Source organism: Pogona vitticeps, chromosome 4, assembly GCF_051106095.1.
Source record: "Pogona vitticeps strain Pit_001003342236 chromosome 4, PviZW2.1, whole genome shotgun sequence".
In the NCBI taxonomy this organism is placed as follows: domain Eukaryota; kingdom Metazoa; phylum Chordata; class Lepidosauria; order Squamata; family Agamidae; genus Pogona; species Pogona vitticeps.
In genome coordinates, this window is record NC_135786.1 from 162,285,911 (window position 1) to 162,302,313 (window position 16,403).

Below are 16,403 nucleotides of genomic sequence, written 5' to 3' on the forward strand. Positions count from 1 at the left end.
GGCCGACATCTTCAGAGGACAGCTGAAATTGTTTTGACAGAGAAAGTATAGCATGTGTATTAATTTAGTACTTCATCTTTTAAAACTATGCTGATAATTTTGTCTTAAACATGGAGAGGAAAACAAGAATGTTCTGATTAGGAGTGTAGCAAAATCTGAACAATTTTGCGCTGAAATATTTTCAGATAAGCATTATAAAGATTTAGAAGCCAGAAGTGTTCTGAGTTCCCAAATGAAGGTCTGGTTGCAGTATTTTTGTATGTGTGTCATCTGAGTGGGTCTCAAATGCATGTGGAAATACTCAGATTTGAATAAAGCAGACTGCAGATTGCTTCAAAATAGCCCTGTTGACGGCAATCTTGGATTCTGATGGATTCAAACTTGGATCATTTCCAATGAAGAATAATTCATGTGGCCCACCATACAGCATATGAGGAGTCGTGGGCATGGATATGTTGATGAAAAGTAGCAGTGGAACAGTGGGCTACAGTTGGCTATAGAGAAATAGACCAAAGATAGATCTGGCTTGTAGTACCTTTCTCTCTCATCTGTGCAGCTTGGCACAGGTTATGCATTTTGGCCAAATAATTTCACCAGTTATGCAGAGTTGTGTAATAGTCATTCACTAGGTAAGGATACTATAAAACTGGAAGGGCAGAAATATTTGCTTCCTGCTTTTGGAGGACCCTGTGAAAATAAACTGTGCAGATACAGTGCAGCTTTTGAACAATACTGTGCAGATATACTGTGCTGTTCTTCTAGCCTTACTGCATGCTTGGCTCAAAGCCAAACATTACATTTTGGGTGTACTGTGACACCAAAATAAATGTTAATATGTTTTATTAATAGTAAATTCTGCTAGCTACTCAAGGAATTTGTAGAGTAGGAATAAATGAAAGGCCAAAATGGAAGATACCTTACTGGTAAACTCTTTGCTCTTGTTCAGCATCTTTGAGTTTAAATGAAATGTAAGTGACATATTCTAGAACTAAATTTGGGGGAATGGATTGTAAAGTAAATTTTATTCAGAGTAAATGTGATTTAAATAAATATTATGTTAGATTTGAACTCTGCTCAGCTATGTACACTTCAGGTGCTACTTAACAAGTTAGTAATTTCACCTTGCAATTCCTAAACATTAGAACTTAATGGTATGAATCAGTTACTGATCCCACAGAGTACAGTACAGTTTATGTTGACTTGTTATGTTTAAAGGGTAATATGGTGTCTAGGTATTTACCATCTAACTTCATCTCTTTGTATCTGGACAGACATCTCCGAGGCTGTTGCAAGGGGGAGCACAGATGCAGTCAAAGGCGTAAAGCGCAAAAAGATAGTCACTGGGAATCATCAGACAAAAATACCAAAATCGCCTTTGAGAACTCCCGCCCGGGCAAAAGCGAAAGAAAAAACAGAAGACCCTTCTTCATTTTCTGATATCCTCCCTGATACTTCAGAGCTCCTAAAAGAAGTGCACAGTTTAGCCACACAAAATGGGAAGCAGAACAAGCAAAGCGAGAGGATGCTTAGCAGTGAGGTAGCTGTTAAAACGTCCAGGCCTGAGACTTCACTGCACAGCAAGTTGTCTCTGTTACCTCAATCCATGGACTTGAATAAATGGCCAGTAGAAGACTTCAGTTCAGTGCAGACTGTGCAGAAGGGTTCCACTAGCTCTTCAAGTACAGCCGCGGTTGACAATAATGAATGTATTCATTTCACCGATTGTAATGATTCATCCTCATGTACAAATACTGCATTTGATGTCTTACTGAAAGCTATGGAGCCTGAGCTGAACACCTTAGCACAAGAGTGCCCTTCTAGTGGGATGCAAGTAGAACTACCAAGACCAAATACAACTGTAAGCGCCTCTTCTTCTCTCACATCCAATACACCGACTGTCCAAAGTCATGCTGCTGTGGTGCAGCAAGAATTTGTAGCTGGATCTCAATTTTACACTTCACAGACTGTGCATGTAGCAACATCAGGGAAGAGTGAACAAGCACAGATGCACTCAGTTGCTCACTCACAAGAACAAGTACCTGCTAAAGCTGGGCAGCAGAAAAAACCAATTACAGCATGCCCCAGTTTTACAAACTCACTGGTACATCAGCCGAATCAGGAGAATCTCAAGCTTCAGCATATATACAGCATTGCAGTGACTTCTCCAATAATCAGCCCCCAATCTTCAGTTACTCAGGCTTTTTCTCAAAACCAGCTAGTAGCAAAATCTTCGTTGCCTTTGTCAGTTCACCCACCTAGCTCTACCACCCAGTTACCTATAGCTCCTTTGTATAATTCAGCCCAGATAGCTTCGGTAGAACAAATATGTAACCTTCTGAAAGTCCAGAAGCCCAAAAAGCTGGGGAAATACGTCTGTGAATATTGCAACAGGGCTTGTGCCAAACCCAGTGTACTCCTAAAGCACATACGTTCCCACACAGGTGAACGGCCGTATCCTTGTGAGACTTGTGGATTTTCATTTAAGACCAAAAGCAATCTTTACAAGCACAAAAAGTCTCATGCCCATGCTATCAAACTTGGACTTGTCCTCCAGCCAGATTCTAGTGGGCTGTTCATCTCCCATGAATCAGACAAGGCACTTAGTATCCATTCAGATGTGGAAGACAGTGGTGACAGTGATGATGAAGGCACAGCTGACGAAAGGCAAGATGATCAAGGATCATTAGAAATGGAATCTGCTCATGTTCTGAAAATCCCCTCTACTTCTGAATTGCTGCACAAAGGCAGTCCCGTCTCAGCAGGCAACCCAGAACGTATACTGGATGACTCTTCATTTCAGGACTCGGCAACACAAGCGGGTACAGGTTTACCTAAAGTGATAGTTTACCCTATAAAAGTTTCTCCTTCAAGGTCTGATAGCCCTAAAGTAGCAGACTCCACTTCTACCCTTCCTACAACACAACAAGGAGACGTGAAAGAGACAACTGTGAAACCAAATTTAACACCAACAGACTTTGTGAAGGATTCTGATACTAAGCAGCATCAGAAGATAGAGGCAAACATTTCTGAGGAGCAGCTCGGAACTGCTGCAGGAACAGCAATGCATGCACAGCTACAAAGGCAGCAGGCAACAGATTGTTCTCAGGATCAGCAAGGAAAATGTCTCCTGAGCCCTAGAAGTTTAGGCAGCACTGACTCAGGCTACTTTTCACGATCAGAAAGCGCAGATCAGACCATGAGTCCATCCGTTCCATTTATGAAGGGACTGCCCGCTTCTGAAAAGGACCCAAATAAAGGTGGTATGCAACGAATGAATACTTCCATGGCATCCATTGTACAAACTGTTTGTGCTGACAAAGTGTTGCTCTCTTCTAGTCAAATGAGGCCCCCTTTAGCCACAAAAACGCTTGAAGAACGCATTTCAAAATTAATATCTGATAATGAAGCTGTAGTGGATGACAAACAGTTGGACAGTGTGAAGCCACGGAGAACATCCCTTTCAAGAAGAGGTAGCATTGATTCTCCAAAGTCCTACATTTTTAAAGACTCCTTCCAGTTTGACCTAAAACCAATGGGTAGAAGAACTAGCTCAAGCTCGGATATACCAAAGTCTCCTTTCACACCAACTGAAAAGTCAAAGCAAGTTTTTCTTCTGTCTGTACCTACTCTTGATTGTTTACCTATTACTAGAAGTAATTCTATGCCTACTACCAGTTATTCAGCTGTACCCACAAATGTAATACCTCCCCCCCACCCCCTACGTGGAAGTCAGTCTTTTGATGACAAAATCGGCTCTCTGTATGATGATGTTTTTGTGCCAGGCCCTGCCACTCCACAGCTCCAAAGTGGGCACACTCGCACTCTTGTTCGGCAAGCAGCGATAGAAGATTCTTCAGCTACTGAAGGGCATGCTTTTGGACCAGCACGCTCTGTAGATGAAAGCTATGGATGCAGTGCATCAAATGAATTCTCAGTGGCAAGAAGCAAGTCATTTGTACAGGGGGCAAATTTGGATAAAATTAAAAAGTCACATCAAGGCCGTGGGACAATGTTTGAGTGTGAGACTTGTAGAAACAGATACAGAAAACTGGAAAACTTTGAGAATCATAAAAAGTTTTATTGTTCAGAGTTGCATGGACCAAAAACCAAGGCAGCTATTAGGGATTCTGAACATAAAACGGTCTTGAACAGTATGCAACCCCAAATCCTTCACTATAGAGTTGCCACTTCAACTGGGATCTGGGAACAAACATCTCAGATAAGAAAAAGAAGGAAGATGAAAAGTGTTGGAGATGATGATGATGAATCACCAACAAATGATACTGGTAATTTGTCAAAGAGCATAACGGAGTCAGAGTGCCAGAATAAACTAGGGAATTCCACCGGTATCTCCAAACATACTTCCACTATCCTAGGATCTGGCAGCATTTCACTTCAGAAACTATCCCATAATGAGGTTGAGGCTAAAAGTACAGAACAGACCACAGCACCAAAGATGTTGCTGCATGGGGCAAAGCAGGCTGTTCAAGTTGCACAAGAAAAAAACGAAGTGAAAAGGCAAGGGGCTGGGATTTCAGTAATACAGCACACAAATTCCTTAAGCAGACCTAGCTCTTTTGAAAAATCAGATTCATTTGAAAGAGTGTCGCCTGTTTCCTTTCAGGAAGCTAACAAGCCTCTGAAGCTCCATTCCTTGAATCCCATTGTAGTTCAAGAGGAGAACTGTTCTTTCCTGACTGCCTCCCAGCCTCCTCAAGTAGCAGAAGCACTGAGAGTTCAGCTTCAGGAGCGTCAGGTCACTCCCCATGAAAGGCATTCACCAGTGCCACCACTAAGGCTTGTTCGCCAACATAACATCCAAGTTCCTGAGATTCTGGTCACAGAAGAGCCCGACAAAGACCCAGAATGTTTATGCAGTGATCAGGCGAAAACAGAAAAATTTAATTGGCCCCAACGTAGTGAAACCCTGTCGAAGTTGCCCACAGAAAAGCTTCCACCCAAAAAGAAAAGAATTCGCTTGGCTGAAATTGAGAATTCTTCTGCTGAGTCAAGCTTTGACTCTACGCTTTCTAGAAGTTTGAGTCGAGAGAGCAGCTTATCACGTGCATCTAGTTTCTCTGCCTCTTTTGATAAAGACGAGGTCTGTAAGAATGAGAGTGTCTCCAAAGCAGAAGCAACTAATAAACCTCTGGAATTCCTTACAATACCTACAAGTTCAAAGACGCTCAGTGTACCTGGTTCTCACTACCGAGAAATGCGGCGAGCTGCTTCTGAGCAAATAAGTTGCACCCAACCGTCAATGGAGATTGCAGATTACCGCAGCAAGTCCTTTGATTGCGGAGGGATGACTCTTCCCACGCCTGCTTCACTTGTAGAGATATCTACTTCCAAACTGGTTTCTGGTAATAGTGGTGCTACGCACGTCCCTCTGTTGGAAAGGAGGAGGGGGGCCCTTGTAAGACAGATATCCTTAAACATTGCCTCAGAAAAGAATCAGCCTGACACCATGTCAGATACTTTGTTTCAGACAACTTCTGCAACAAATATTTCTGCTGTGTCCTTTCAGAGGTTACAGAGTTCTGGGAATACGTCTGAGGAATATTCCTCGAAATCTCAGCATCCCCAAGCTTATATGAAGCCTTTGCACGAGTCAGTGAAAAACAGCTCTCTTAACCTGGCTTCCAGCGAGCACTGTTTAGGCTCTAATCTGAACCAACATGATCAGCAAGCTGTGCTCAGTCAGCATTCCCAATCGCTCCTTCAAGGCATACTTGGAGCTCAGAAAATCAGGAGCTTGGGTAGTGGTCAGCATAGTGGTCAGGAAGATTGTTTTGCTCCCAAATATCAGCTTCATGTTAAAGCACTGCACGTAGGACAGCAATACCCCCTAGGTCTTCCAGGTGCAGCTGGCAGAGAGCAGATTGGGACTCTACCAGAAGTACACATAAAGTTAAATGACAAAGTGTCCAAGCCGTATGTGACACAACCCATGCAACAAACTGTTCCTGATAACTGCAGTGGTCCAGTGTATCAGGTTGCTCCCTTTGTTGTCCCCGTGCGTATTCACAGTAATATGCCATCTTATGGTTTAGCTGCCGTTGCACCCCTTCCCCAAATTGTAGTAACTCGGGATCAGGTAAACCAATCTCTTTGTAAAACAAACACCGTGTCTGTGCCAACAGTCAAAGATCAAGCTCATCTGCCAAAATCCCAGAAAGATCGTTTGATGTGTTTGTCAATTTCACAACCACCTTCTGTGTTTGACTGCCTGGTTTCCGAGACAGGTGGCAAAAATTCAGTTTCACAGGGGTCCTTAAGTACAGTTCAGAATGTGCCAGTGAGTGGACTATTTCCTCAACAGGAAGCCACAGTGTCAAGCAAACGCATGCTCTCCCCTGCAAATAGCTTAGATATTGCCATGGAAAAACAGCAGAAACGTGTTAAAGATGAAAGTGGAGCTGCTTGCACAACAGGTGCTCTGTCACTGTATCCATTAAACACAAATGGCAATGCCCCGAGTAAGCAAAAGAAGCCACTTTTAGTGCGACAGATCTGCACCACAGAGCCTCTTGAAAGTTTCTCATTGGATCACGATAACAAAAGTTGTGGAGTCAGTAAATCTCCAGATGTCCCGTTGCCAGCGTCAGCTGATTCAGGCCAATCTGGAGCTCCTTCCTTCGTAACGGAACCTCTAGAACACAATCTACCAACCTCAGGAGCTGTAGTTTTTACAGTTGGGAAGTCACTTGAAGCTCCTCCATTGAGTACTCAGACTTCATTTCTAAAGGTTCTAGGTAGCAGTCAAGAAAGGATGTCCCCAGGAGTTAATAATGAGAACAAGCAATCCAGTATCCTGAGCCAGGCAAAATCCGGAGCCACTCTGGCTGTGGTGAATGCAAGTGATACACAACAATTATCTTTTCCAAGCCTAAAAACAGCAACAAATCTTACTTGGTGTTTCCTTTTAAAAAGGAAGCCTGTGCATCTGTTACAAAATGAACAAAAGACTTCATCTTATTCTTCCTGGACTATCAGTTCCAACAATCCCAATCCACTTGGTTTGCCAACAAAGGTGGCTCTTTCCCTCCTGAATTCAAAGCAGAAATCTGGAAAGTCCCTTTATGCTCAAGCAATAAGTACTAACTTTACAGCTGACATACTGGTCTACTCTAGCAAATGGAAGAACAACTTGCTTAAGGTACTTGACATATGGATAACATACATTGATTTTAAAGGGGAGGGGAGTCTATTGTTGACACTGAAGCATAAGTGTTGTTTTAAAAGTAGATGTTGGTAATTTGGGACAAAGCATAATTATGCTCTGTGACGGTGTATTTCTGATATATTGCTCACTTCCAGTGCTGTTTAAGTATTGTCTACTTCTACTACATGACATGAAGTGCTATCATATCTCATGAATACTGTCATCTACTAATGGTTTGCACACAAAAAGGGTGCTTTTGGAAAGCCTTTCTTTGTACCAGGGGTGGACAATGCCCAGGGGCCAATTTTCTCCACCCTAGGAGCCACAGAAGGAGTCACTGCCCCCTGAAACTGGAAGCACACAAAATTCCACTGCTCTTTCTTTTTTCCAAATTTCTTTCACAGGCAGAACAAGCCCCATTGAGGTGGGGATGGGATCACCATCCCTGAGGTTTCCAGGAGCACTGTTTTTCTTTTCTTTTTACAAAACCTCCCTGCTGGGAAAGGGTTTCTAGTGTTTGCCAAAATGAGAGTAGTGGGCTGCACTTGACCTGGGGGCTACATGTTGGCCACACAAAAAAAAAAAAAAAGATTGAAATCCCCAGAAGGGCATATATTATTTCACTGAGTTCCTCTCTGGAATTTATATAAGGAATGCAGTTGACATGAAATAAAACATTAAGGTAACTTATATTACTGCAGAGCTCTTTTTATCATAGGGTAACAATAGGACACCATTTTATATTATTGAGAACTTCTGACTAGTAGAGAAGTTGAACTATAATTGCAGGTCGTATAAATACCTGCTAAGTGAGGATTCAGGAGGGGTTTGGTTATGTGAACATTAATCTGAGTTGACAATTTATTCATACGGCCTAAACAAAATTGGAGCATGTCACGTCCTTTTTAATTGCACAGTTGCATTACCTGTTTCTCTTCAAAATATTGATTCCAAAAAGCTAGGTGAAACTATATATCTTATTATATTACTCAGGTATGTGGTTTCAGGGGAGTTTTTTCTTATAAACCGGAATGTTAAAATGTAATTTTGAGACTTTCATTTAGTAGAATAATTAGAAATGACTTCTCTTTTTGATCCTAAATACTGTTGCAGATTTTCAGGCTCTAAAAGCTAGTGCTACAATGAAGTCTTCCTCTGCATCCTTCAGGGCTTTGAAAATGTATTTTTGGATTGCTGTTTAAATAATCTTGTGACTGCTGGTCAGGGAGTTCTGAGTGTTTTAGTCCAAAAAATGGTCATTTTTTAGAAACATGGGATCCAGAACTCCCAGAGAGGCATTCTAACATGTTAGAATACAACCAGTATGTTTGGTATTAAATACACAATGTGTTAACATAATACCTTGCATGGAGGTAGCAAAAGATGAGCAGTAGATAAGATTAACCTTCGGGTTGCTGATTATTTATTTACTTATTTATTAAAGGCATCTATAAATGGCTGTCCTGCCCATCAGGATCTCCAGAGTGACGTACTGTACATAATAAAATCATAGTATAAAAGCAAAACAGAAAAAAATACATTCTTCAAAACCACACTCGAGAACAATTTTAAAAGCCAAAGGTCTGACAGAATAATATAGTTTTGATTGCCTTAGAACCTCAATAAGAATGGAACCAGCTTGACTTTCCTTGAGAAGGGGAGTTCCACAGTGAAGGTGCTGCTACAGAGAACAGATAGTTGATCTTCATTTCTGCTGATCTGTCTTAAAGATGTTCTCCTTTGTTATTTAGCTCTTGCTTATGTATGAAGTGTTTTTAAGTGCATTGCTTAAAAGAACTTTTGTTAATCCTAGTTAGGAGGTCAGAAGTGTTTGCAATGAAATCATGCACTTATTTCCCCTGGAATGAACTGGTTCTTTGTTTGAAACTACAGTATAGTTTTGGGGTGTGTCAGAACCAAGATTAACTGAAATGAACATTAATTTAGGTTCCTCACTTAACCAACTTCTTTGTTGGGAAACCTAGTTAAAGGAAGGAATAACAGTTGATTTGCTCAGTTAGCATATTCTTCAACTACAAGTAAGGACTTTTGAGAGCAAAGGGACTTAATGATGAAAGCCTTATATCCAGTTTTTCTGGGTTCATTTTCACATCAAAACAGATTCCCTATAGGAAAGGAACAGCTCATTTATTTGTAAACACGTGCCATGCTTTCCTACATTATGTGTCGCATTTGTACTTATCTGACAATTATATATATATTGACATTTCATGTACTGTTTATTGTAACCCAACATAAAGGATTAAAAATGGGTCCCAAACTGAGAAATCATCTGCATGTGTTTACAATAAGATTTTAAAACATCTGTTTATTAGTTATTATTATAGAGATTTTCATACTCCATTTTGTTGGAGATCACATGCAAACATGTTGATGGCTATATAATTAGGTAGCTATAGTCTTATAGTTTTGTCATGTCTTCTGCTATCTCCATCCTTATTTCATTGGCATGAGTGATCTAGTGAGGGTTCTCCACCATTCATGCCAGTGGACTTGTACAACACCTGTTCTTAGTAGGTGGTGATTGTCATACTTTAGATGCAGGAAAACACCTCACCTGTGCGGATATTGAGCTGTTATAAATGAATCTGTGTAGTTATTATGAATTTCAGAGCTTAAAACACTTTTGACTTGGCATTTTAAGTGAATATGCAAATACTAAGAATGCCAGTCAAATATATGTATATGTTATATGTATTGCTATAATAATCACCAATTAGTTTGGAACTTTGCCTATGTTTTGAGCAAATTTTTAGTTTACAAGAATTAGTTTTCTGTTTTTAAATGTGGAATTCAGCCGACCAAAAGGAAAATTATTGGAAGGAGGGAATAATAATCAAGAGAAGCTAAAACATATGTTTCCCTTTTAGACAACTGGTATGCTAATTTTCTCTGGCAGTAGAGATAGATTTCAGAACAAAAAAACAGCTTTGGGAATACATTTTCTACAGCTACTAAATCATGCACAGACAGCTACTTCTGTGCAAAACCATAAACCTATCATGTTCTTTCAAGAATATAACCGTATAAGCATTTTTATAATGTTATCTTCCTCTGTTTCTTTTCATTTCCCTATAAGCTTTACTTGTTTGTTTTTGATAAATCAGCGGGAAATGAAATACTCCAGGAAGTAGAGTTTAGGAAGGTATTGTGAGGTGACATATTTAGCATATAACAGTATTTCAAGATGTCTCAACATTGACTTATTCAGTACCTCTCATTTCAAAACAGAGCAAAATATCAGATTTTTTAATTTATTTATTTACCTTTTCATGCTGTGTCTGTTGCACCTTTTGGACTCACAAATCTTCCCATTCTCTTAGCCAATGATCTTTGTGGGTGGCCCCTCTCCACTCCCTGACATCAGTGATTGCCACAACTTCATTTGAGATGTGTGCATCAGAGAACATAACAATTACTTTTTGCTTTTTTAGCAAGTGGTCAAGCTGTCTTGGTATTCTGGGAATCCTCTGAAAAACACCATACAGACAGTATGACACTTCTTCCTCACCCTCCCCTTTTTTTATTTAGTATAAGGTTTTGTGGACTGCTTCGTCAATTACATAAAGTGTTGTTCTCTGGCCAGGTACATTGTGTGTATACAGTGTAAAGAAAAAATATGAATAATTAAGCCAAACAGCCATTAATGAAGAAAATAAGCTGTACAATTCTATGTAAAGCTTAGATAAAGCTAAGATAAACATAGGATTTGCCTACAGCAGTGATAATTGATAATACAATAGTTATCCTCTGTCTCTTTTATATTCTTTGCACTGCATAATTGTGTGGCATCCCTAATGATTTCATTTGTACCCCTCTATGCATGTGTTTGTATACCTGGCCAACTGAGAATAATTATTTGTGCTTACTATGATGTTGTTCAAGACTTGAGAAAAAGTAAAACTACGTGCTACAACACTGCAAGGGTTTGCTACAACAGAGCAACTTTCCTTAAGATATTTTACCCAATGTTCAATTTGTGTGTGTTTCTACATGGCAGTTTCATATGCAACACTGTGTATCCCCTGCAGTATGGTGTGTGTGTGTGTGTACACATGTGCGTGCATGCACGCACATAACAATATATATTTTCCCCCCAAAATCTGCATTCTACTGTATGGATGAATTTTGGAGTTCAATGAAATTTTCAACTATTACATGAATTATCTTGCTTCTCTTACTCACCGGAAAAGGCAAATAGTTTTTGAAACACATTCCTTTACTTGTGGAGTCTATCTTCACACCTTTTAAACAAAAGAAGAGCCTGAAAGGGAACTTAGGCCTACTTCTCTGTGGCAAAAATGGAAATCTGCAGCTAATAACTGGAAACTCAGAAATTTATAGAAAGAGGATAATATATGTTCACTTTACTTGCTAGCCATGTTTCTAACAATGCAAGTTTGTTCATAGTTAGTTGAAAATAAGTCTTACTATATTCATTGCCACTTTCTCCCAAGTGAATGGTATGAGCTGCTGTATTTGGCATGCCTGTCTATTTTTTTAAAAATGTGCTGCACAACTGAAATGTAATTGTGTTGCCTTTACCCTATACAATGGCCGTGTTTGGTGACTGCATCATCAGATGTTCTCTGGTAATAATATTCTGATAGACAAAAATGTATATGTTTTCTAATAAGAAAATTAAATATATACATTTTTTCAGAGGGCATTAGTTAAACAAAAGGCAGCAAGAGAGTTCAGCAATAAAGAAAACTATGAAACAAGCACTGATCAAGATAATGAGACCATCACCAGAAGTGAGCCAAGAAGAGTGAAAATATTTGATGGAGGGTAAGTATTTTCTTTCCTCAGCATACCATAATGGTTTTGTAGGAAAGCCTACTTGGCCTTTTTTTTTTTTCCAAGAAAGAGAAGATCTGCAGTGAGGTTCAGGTCAACTGTGAAAAATATAATTGAATTAAGGAGCCAACATGAGGTACACATTCAAGTGTTCAAAATTATTTGGTAAACCCAGCACCCTAATATTACAAATTACAGTGGTGCCTCGCTTAACGAGTGCATCACTCAACGATGAATTCGCATAACGATGGCCTTTGCTGGAAATTTTGCCGCCTCACCTAACGATGTTTCCTATGGGGGATTTTCGCATAACAATGTTTGGGACCTTGCTTCACTTAACGATGACAGTTTTAGGTCCCCTGTTTCACTTAACTTTTTTTTGACAGCCCTGTTTTTGCTATTTTAAAAATATTCTAAAATGTTTTAAAAATGTTTAAAATGCTTGGAATCGTTAGTGCACCTAATAAAACCTTCATTAAAGTAATTTGGCTTTGTTCTGAGTCTTTTTGAATTTTTGGTGATTTTTTTTCACCATTGAAATGTATTGAATAGGCTCCTATTGGAATGGATTAACCGGTTTTCAATGCATTCCTATGGGAAATGGTGTTTCGCTTAACGATGTTTTCACATAACGATGTTTTTAATGGAACCAATTAACATTGTTATGCGAGGCACCACTGTACTTATTAACCATGCCCACCTCATCAACTCTTATTCTTCTGGCTGCTTTTTGTCCTAGTAGTTTAGGACATAAGTCTCTAGCATATGGACTTGGGTAAATGTCCCAAATCTAAGCCAATACCTATAAGCTTTGGTTCGGAACAAAGCTCCCACTGAAATAAAACTGTTAGACTTTGAAGTATTACAATATTTTGCTTCCCCCCTCCCCCCGCCCCCACTTGTCTTTTGCTAAGATGTTGAGATAGATGAAAATAGCTGCTTGGGAAATATTTTGCAGATCTCTTTGAGATGATACCAAGATGATAATTGATGGATTGAGGTGGCTCAGACAGAGGTGAACTACAAAAGGAAAAGCTTGTTTAGTTCGTTGTCTGCATATTACCTGTGTGCCACACAGTAAGCAAAGAACTGCCACTAAACATGCATTACTGCAGCCCAATAGATAGGCTTCCAAGGAATTGCAGGATAATGTCATAAAATCTGTGATTTGCTTAATGATTATTGAGCCTAGTATTTCCTGTCTGTAGTAAGAGTGCAGAGAGGGTGAAGGAACACACCTGTGCACATATTTCACCTGTGCAGTCTTCCACCATTCTTTTATTGTGCATGAATAGCCTCCAAGGGGCGTAATGCTTGTAGGATTGTAATAGCAACAAAAGCTGATTTCAGAATATCCTCAAGGTTTGTTAATCATGGTTAACTTTGGTCAGAAATAACACTTACCCTGTGATCATCATTCATTAGGCATCCTTCAGTCTTGAAAGACTATGGTAACGTGCTCTGTATGGAGGACTTGGATTATACCCTGTGGTATAATTAATAATAATTGCATGCTATCACATTGATTCTGGCTATGGTGGACCTTCCCAGAGTTTTCTAGTTATAAAATACTCAGAAATGGGTTGCCATGCCTTCCTTCTTCTGCAAGTGCTCTGAGACTGTGTAGCTTGCCCAAGGCTACGCAGGCTGGGGAATCAAGAGTGTCCAGCTCTTGGCTCTGCTGGTGGACAACTCAATTTGCTGTCAGGCTAGCACTAATGTATGATACAGGGTGGGAAAATTCACATGAAAAGAGGATGGGCATGGGTCTGATAACTATTTATCGTTCATCTCTGACCCAGCCCTGTGATGCTCTAGTCTCGCCATTCCCAATGGGGGCCCTGGCACATTTGAAGGCGGGGGGGCACAGAATAGAAATAATTCTTCGCACATCATCTTACAAGGTTTGTTATAATGACTTACGGAGCCCTGAATCATCCTATATTTCTTTCGTATTGTGTTTATGGCCATGGCCAAAAAAAAAAAAAAAAAAAAAAGGTTGAGAGTGGCTGCTTTAGTCTTTGCATGATCTCTAGCAGGTTTGTTAAATATTTCTAATGTACAGGTTTTTAGAAATGTATTGTGTGCAGGTGTCAGTTTACCATTCTATAAAAATATCAAAAAATAATAATTCATAAACGTGCACCAATGTTTCCATTCGGTTGCTTTAGCATATCATCTATACCGGGAATCCTTTTGCTCATAATGGCTTGTTTTGTTTCAATTAGGTACAAGTCAAATGAAGAATATGTTTATGTCCGTGGGAGAGGAAGAGGGAAGTATATATGTGAAGAGTGTGGAATACGCTGTAAAAAGCCCAGTATGTTAAAGAAACATATTCGCACACACACAGATGTCCGTCCTTATCACTGCAACTATTGTAATTTTTCTTTCAAGACTAAAGGTATGTGTGCCAAAGCCTTTTAGTAGCTTGATCTGTAAAATCTGTTCAAAAGAGGATGTCAACATGTGCCAAATGTAAATGAATTAACAATGTGCAGTTAATTATGAGAATTTCTGATATTAATCATTTTTCCTAAATATACAGTAAATCATTTGTCTGCCAAATAGAAAACTTCAAAACATTACCAGAAGTGCATCACACTTTAATCTGTTTTAAGATGAATTTTTATTTCTACATGGGAAAAGAGAATCTATAAGACTTTTCAAAAATGTGTTTAGAGCAGCGAATAACAAATGATATAAAATGCACAAATGCAGTCAAATTATGCAAGTGCAAAGGTACAAGGGCAACAACACAAGATCCATCCCTAAGAATATTTAAAAAGGAAAAAAGAGGGAGTGTTGACCTCTCCGAGGAGACGTTGGGAGGGCATGTAGGTGCTTACCTCCCATAGAAAGGCCTTTTAACCTCTGGGTAGTGTGGGCGGCATATAAATTGAATGAATGAATGAATGAATGAATGAATGAATAAATGAATAAATAAATAAATAAATAAATAAATAAATAAATAAATAAATAAATAAATAAATAAATAAATAAATAACCTTTGCCTGCTGAAGACATTTTGTTGATTCGATTTCCTGCCTTGTGAGCCTATGATGTTTCAAGCACCCAGGATGCCCAAATACACAGACATCTGTGATGTCTCAGAAACTGAACATCTTCATCATCACTCTTGACACACTCTCATCATTCTCACTCTGCTCTCCTGTGTGCACCATATACACACATATGGGGTAACATCCATCCAAGCATTCAACACGTTGAAACTGGGAAGGGCTTGCTCCCTCAGGTGGACACCTAAATGTCTGATGATGCCTGCAAGAGTGAATGGGAATAGGGATTCTTGGAAGGACATTGTTCATTTATTGTAGAAAATGTTTTTATTGACATCAGACACACTATTGTAATGGTTCTTGATTAAGCCGGCAGACAAGATACAAGCTGTCTCTCAGGAAATCTATATATTTTTATAAAAGAAAGAAGAAGCCACTAATACAGTGTCCCTTTCAATATTCATCTCTTGCCATTCTAGTATACGTTTCTGAGAATGCAATATATCATCAAGTGAGCATTATAAACCTAATAGTACAAAATCACATCCCACAAGTAATAGTTTGATCAGAAAGCAATGTATTTTTCTTAAGGAAATTTGACAAAACATATGAAGTCCAAGGCGCATAGCAAGAAATGCATGGATCTGGGAGTCTCTGTGGGATTAATAGATGATCAGGATATAGAAGAATACGGTAAGGTGTTTTTCTTTTTGTACTTTATATGGAATCCCAACCCTTCATCTACATATGCCACTTCCTCTACTCAAACCTTTCATTATGCATCTTTTGTGGATCAGGGCTGTTCTGATAGAAGCTTTATCCAAAGACCAAATTTAATGAGAATGGAAAAGGGATTGCAGAGCATGTAGGAATCCCTGCATAAGAGTGTAGTAGCTGAACCAGGAGATACTGCCTTCATTTAATTATGAGACTCTTCTTCAGCAGTAGATATTAGAAAAGACCCCATGATCAGTTTCTCTTAATTTACAGATTATATTTTATGGGAAGTAAGAGACACATAAATTTTAAGATTGGAACTGATACAAACTGGCCATAGACTTCTAACATAGCAGTGTTCTACTTTGGGGTTTGTGTTTTAAGTATCTGCCTCAAGTGGTAAATGGTTGCAAACTGAAGTAAAAACAAATACAATGAAAACATAAAAGTAAATGGAAACCACAGTTAAAAAAACGACAGCAAAAAAGAAATAACAGCACCCAAGCAATCAAAGACCCCCTTCAACAAAGACTCAAGTTAAATGTCAGAGATCTCTCTGAACAGAAAGAGCTTTCCTGTTGGTAGAAACAGAACAAATAGAGACCAGCCTGTTTAAAAGAGGATTTCAGCATGTGGCAAATGTAAACACACTACTTTGGCCAGAAATTCCTAAGTCTGAG

The 16,403-nt window shown here is 39.2% G+C and overlaps 1 protein-coding gene across 11 annotated transcripts in view; it reads left to right on the forward strand.

Moving 5' to 3' along the window:
* Nucleotides 1-16,403, forward strand: part of HIVEP1 (HIVEP zinc finger 1) — a 104,249-nt gene that overhangs the window by 73,477 nt on the left and 14,369 nt on the right. For 10 of the 11 annotated variants that reach the window (XM_072998611.2, XM_072998615.2, XM_078393442.1 and 7 more), the window contains 4 exons: nt 1,272-7,159; nt 11,850-11,977; nt 14,215-14,390; nt 15,598-15,699. In XM_072998611.2, coding sequence (XP_072854712.2) covers nt 1,272-7,159; nt 11,850-11,977; nt 14,215-14,390; nt 15,598-15,699 — 6,294 coding nt within the window. The remainder of the gene's footprint in view (nt 1-1,271; nt 7,160-11,849; nt 11,978-14,214; nt 14,391-15,597; nt 15,700-16,403) is intronic. The other variant, XM_078393441.1, reaches the window with a different exon arrangement.